At 38.2% G+C, this 5,840-nt stretch overlaps 1 protein-coding gene across 1 annotated transcript in view; it reads left to right on the top strand.

Annotated features, from left to right (window-relative positions):
* The first annotated feature begins 794 nt into the window (after nt 1–794).
* LOC106137553 (intersectin-1) overlaps nt 795–5,840 on the top strand; it is a 36,321-nt gene continuing 31,275 nt past the window's right edge. Inside the window, exons 1-5 of the mRNA XM_060952217.1 lie at nt 795–907; nt 1,183–1,310; nt 2,674–2,772; nt 3,156–3,234; nt 4,063–4,821. Coding sequence (XP_060808200.1) covers nt 1,191–1,310; nt 2,674–2,772; nt 3,156–3,234; nt 4,063–4,821 — 1,057 coding nt within the window. The 5' untranslated portion in view covers nt 795–907; nt 1,183–1,190. The remainder of the gene's footprint in view (nt 908–1,182; nt 1,311–2,673; nt 2,773–3,155; nt 3,235–4,062; nt 4,822–5,840) is intronic.

The raw sequence follows: 5,840 nt of genomic DNA, 5'->3' as shown, positions 1-5,840 counted from the left end.
CCGAGCTCAGCTGTGAATGACATTGACATTGACTTTTTTTAAATACTAAATTGAACTAAGCAAATAAAACTTGTCTGTTTCTTGTTGTAATGTCAACGGCTAAAAAAGCAGCTGTCATTTTATGTTTTGTTGACAGTTTTCCCTGGATTAGGGATGTGACATTGCTGATAAAAAATCGATTTTTATATAATCGATTTATTTTTTAAGTATGAAAAATCGATTAACAAATAATCGATTTTTCTTAAGAAAATAATCGATTTTATTATATTGATAGATTTTTTCCTAATTTTTCAATTTATGTCAAAAAAAACGCCATTTACATTATATCAATAGATTTATTCATTAAAAATAAACATCAGAAACAGAAAGTTCTTATAAAATCAACACAAATTAAAGTTTTTTACAATCAAGTTTGAAAAATGAACTTTCAGCAACGAATAATGAATAAAATATCAACCGAATGTCGGTAAAATACTGTTCATCAACTTATTCCATCTAGAGAATGTTTGATTAAATTAATCACCTAAACTGTTTTAAGAGCACAGAAAGAATGCACAGATGGCGTTGATGTAATATTATGGAGCTATGATAGTATTCTTTGGCAGTTCGCGTTCCGGGCTCCAAGCCAGAAGACAAAAACGTAATGTTGGAGTGCATTTATTGTATGATTATAAAAATCGATTTTTAATCGATTATTAATTTTTAAAAAATCATGTATAAAAATCGATTTTTCCTTTAAAAAAATCGATATTTAATCGATTTTTTCCATAATCGATTTTTTTTTCACATTCCTACCCTGGATCAATAATTTCAGTGGCTCGTATATAAAATCTTCAAACATTTTTGAGTGTAACTAACTAAATAGGGCGTTTCATCACAAATTTTACGTGCACCTAACAGCTTTGATGTAAGTTTATTCTACATTATCAATTCTTAAGAGTTTTTACAGTGCCAATGCAATTTAATTTTCTGTAGAAAGTGTTGTAAATTATTGAAGCTATATACACCCATTTCTAAGCCTCTCAGCAAGATAAGAAAGTTATTTAGGATCCCTGCAAGTTTTTCCTTATGAGTTGAGTCACGGAGATCAGACTGAAGTCTCACTTACTTACAACGAAACAAACAAGCTTCATCTGCCGAAACTGGACTATCAGCTAAACGGCTTCTCTATATATATTACAGACTTCACCATGGCAGACCCCTGGGTAGTTCAGCCTCACGAGCACGCCAAGTTTGCGGAGCACTTCCGCAACCTCGGCCCGGTCAACGGAGCCCTGACAGGCGAGCAAGCTAAGAGGTTCATGTTGCAGGTAAATACATACATATTATCACGTCTATATCCTTAACAGGGTAGTTAGAACCTACAGTCTTGATAGGCTACCAGCCAAAGGGAGTAGCTGATGTCTGCACTTGGAAGATACCACCAAGACATTAATATAGGGAATCTAATTATATATAAGGAAAACATGTGGTTCCCGGCACCAATATAAAAAAGAATAGGACCACTCCATCTCGTTCCCATGGATGTCGTAAAAGGCGACTAAGGGATAGGCTTATAAACTTGGGATTCTTCTTTTAGGTGATGGGCTAGCAACCTGTCACTATTTGAATCTCAATTCTATCATTAAGCCAAACAGCTGAATGTGGCCTATCAGTCTTTTCAAGACTGTTGGCTCTGTCTACCCCGTAAGGGATAAAGACGTGATCATATGTATGTATGTATGTAAACTAATTAAAACCAATAGAGAGCAAACATTTTATTTTAATAATTACTGTCTGTATCATTGTATTTGCATCAATCAATCAATGTGATATAATATTCTAATGTGTGCATAGTCTTATTAGAAAACATACATACATATAATCACGTCTATATCCCTTGCGGGGTAGACAGAGCCAACAGTCTTGAAAAGACTGATAGGCCACGTTCAGCTGTTTGGCTTTATGATGGAATTGAGATTCAAATAGTGACAGGTTGCTAGCCCATCGTCTAAAAGAAGAATCCCAAGTTTATCAGCCTATCCCTCAGTCGCCTTTTACGACATCCATGGGAACGAGATGGAGTGGTCCTATTCTTTTTTTTTTTATTGGTGCCGGGAACCACACGGCACTTATTAGAAAAACCTGTTAAAAATAAAATTATATGTATATATATATTTTGACATACATATAAACACGTCTATATCCCTTGCGGGGTAGACAGAGCCAACAGTCTTGAGAAGACTGATAGGCCATGTTTTGCTTAATGATAGAATTGAAATTCAAATAGTGGCAGGTTGCTAACCCATCGCCTAAAAAAAATCCCAAGTTTGTAAGCCTATCCCTCAGTCGCCTTTAACGACGGAAAAAACGGAGTGGTCCTATTCTTTTTTGCATTGGTGCCGGGAACCACACAGTTGAGAACGACACGGAAAGAATGCACATTAGAATAGAATAGATTTATTTTCAAAATTAGATACAAGGTATCACTTATTGACGTCACATAACTTAAATCTAATTACAACTACTACCGCTTCCAAAGCGCATGTGTAGAAGAAGCGGCGGAACAAACTACACTGCAGCATTTTCATCGGACGTCAATTTACAAAAATAGATCTCTTAAATCTAAATCGTGGACGAATGCACATTGTCTACATTAAAAAACATGACACACAAACACATTGTTTGTTCCAGTCCCAGCTGCCGCCGCCGATTCTGGGGCAGATCTGGTCTTTGGCCGATACCAACGCTGACGGCAAACTGGATCTGAGGGAGTTCTCCATCGCTTGCAAGGTATTATGATGCTGTATTCTAGATGAACTGTATGTAACTCAATGTATTTAAATAAATATATATGGGACAAATTACACTGATTGAGTTAGCCTCGAAGTAAGTTCGAGACTTGTGTTACGAGATACTAACTCAATGATATTATATATTTTATAATAAATACTTATATAGATAAACATTCAAGACCCGGGCCGATCGGAAACAGTTCTTTTCTCATCATGCCCAGGATTCGAATCCGGGACCTCTGTTGTCACAGAATAAACGCACAACAGCAGCACCTCAAGAGCTGTGAATGCCACCACAGAGGCATACATCTTAGTGAAAATACAAAGATTATCTGAGGAATATAAAAAAAAAAGAGAAAAAAAACTTGTGACCTGTTTCAGATCATAAATTTGAAACTGCACGGTATTGAAATACCAAAAGTGTTGCCGCCGTCGCTCCTCGCGTCTCTCAGTCCTTCAGGTAATTCTTATCCAATACTTTCAAATGAGCAATATTTATTTTGTTTTTTATTTTCTACTACATATGTTATTTGGTTTTTATGACGTTCAGCGAGCACAGCTCGGTCAACCAGGTACTAGCTTTATAATACGTTGTTCACTTAATTATTAAATGCGCCTTCACTATTCTTAATCGTAAATCAAATGGGCATTATGACTAACTTTTTGTTTCGATGTTTATAAATTTACATATATACCTATATATAATCACGTCTATATCTATTGTGCGGTAGACAGAGTGAACAGTCTTGAAAAGGCTGCTAGGCCGCGTTCAGCTGTTTGGCTTAATGATAGAATCGAGATTAAAACAGTGACAGGTTGGTAGCTTATCGCCCAAAAAAAAAATCTTATAAACTTGTTCCCGATTTTTTTATTGAGGGCTTACATGAGCTCAATGCAATTTACTGCCACGGTCAGCTGTTATGTTGTGTTTATCTTTTACATTCATACATATAGTAACGTCTACATCCCCTGCGGGGTAGACAGGGCCAACAGTCCTGGAGAGACTGACAGGCCACGTTCAGCTGTTTGGAATGATAGAATCGAGATTCAAATAGCGACAGGTTGCTAGCCCATCGCCTTAAATAAGAATCCCAACTTTAAAAGTCTTTCCCTTAGTCGTCTCTTACAAAATCCACGGGAAATGAGATGGAGTGGTCCTTTTCTTTTTTATATTGGTACCGGGAACCACATGACACTCTTATCTTTTAATTTTTAAAATGGACTTAAATATAATAATGTTAGTCACATTAATACGATGAAAATTACAATGTATTTTTCTCTTTTTTAGGGGCTCAAAAGCAAATCACACCACCTGCAAAGCCACCTATCCCTCCTATGCCCACAATGCCACCTTCCATCCCTTCTCAACCCCTCATCTCGTCCCTGTCGTCTCAACCCCCAACCAACCAATCCCTACTCGGGGATTTCGACGCCCCGCCCCAACAAACATCATCACCCTTAATCCCACCGCTGACCCCCCCAAATAAACCTGTCCCCGACCTAATTTCGGGGGCCAAACCTCTGATAGACAATCAACCTTTAATGTCAAAGCCAATTATACCCCCGGCGCCAATGACGGCTCCCATGATGGCTTCTCAGCCTATGATTGCGCCAACTCAACCCCTAATCCCCCCAACTCAACCCCTGATCCCCCCAACTCAACCCCTGATCCCCCCAACTCAACCCCTAATCCCGCCAACTCAACCCCTAATCCCGCCAACTCAACCCCTAATCCCCCCATCTCAACCCCTGATCCCCCCAACTCAACCCCTAATCCCCCCAACTCAACCCCTAATCCCGCCAACTCAACCCCTAATCCCGCCCACTCAACCCCTAATCCCCCCAACTCAACCCCTAATCCCCAACCAGCCGTTAACCGGCCCCCCCATTGTCCCCTCATCGCAGCCACTCGCAGGGGGTACAACTGTACCCTCACTGGCCGGCAGCCCCCCACAAGCAATCAACACTGTGGCCGGGTCGATGGCGACGCAACCGATTACTTCCACGCCCATTACGACCGTAAAGAGTGATCCGATTTCTAAACCTGGTAATTTTTTTTTTTTTTTAACAACATTTAATTAGCTGTTACTCCGTTTGCGTGTTTTTGGAAATGCGAACGGTTGAGGTTTGTTAAGTTTTGCTCGAAATTAACCAAAATAAATTTCAACGAAATTTGAAATTATAGTAGAACCGCCTAAATGAGTCCTCGCCCGCGGAGTACAGGGGCGCGGGGGTATGACGACGAAGGGCGGCGGTCGAGCGTAGCGTGTAATACAAGGGGCGAAATGTTACTGGACATTTCTTGAGATATGTGACGTCATAGTGGTTAGCGGCAAACAGGTGAAGATTTTTATTAAAAAAATAATAATGGCTATACAAAATTTGAATGAAACAACTGTAAACTATACAACGTGTTCCTTTTGTTATCCCATAACTCCATGGTATCAACGAGACCACGTACATGAATTAAATAGCATAAGCATTTTTCGATTATTGTTATTTTCAAATTTTTATTTTTCATACAAAACAATTCGATAAAAATGTGATTTTATGATATATAGGTATGATATGTAGGTAAAAAAAAGGTAATAAAGTTATGTATGTAATATTTATTTATGCAAAATTTATCAAAATTATAAATCAATCACTTATGTCCATAATATCACTATCACTGGAACTTGATTCTTCACTTTCACAACAGCCATCATCAGAATCATCAGAATCGTCTTGCACATTAATAATAAAATCAACAACTTCATCTAGGACTCCATCATGTTTGCAATATTCGTCTTCGATTTTAATCACGTGTTTAACACAATTCTCCCATTTCTCTTTGGGATATTCAGCAAATAATCTCTCTAATATTTCTTTTTTCTGGTCCAAATTAGAGTCGATACTTTTTTGTGCTAATTGTCCTTTGATATCACCCCAGACCAACTCAATTGGGTTCAGGTCTGGGTGATATGGAGGCAAACGCAATACTTCGTGTCCGTTTCTTTTCAATACCTCGTCAATTTTGTAAATATCTTCTGTGAAATTACTTTTAATTAATTTATATAAGTCATC

This window comes from Amyelois transitella, chromosome 28 (assembly GCF_032362555.1).
Source record: "Amyelois transitella isolate CPQ chromosome 28, ilAmyTran1.1, whole genome shotgun sequence".
NCBI lineage: Eukaryota > Metazoa > Arthropoda > Insecta > Lepidoptera > Pyralidae > Amyelois > Amyelois transitella.
The sequence above is the reverse complement of the archived record's forward strand: the minus strand, read 5'-3'. Positions and strand labels throughout refer to the sequence as shown.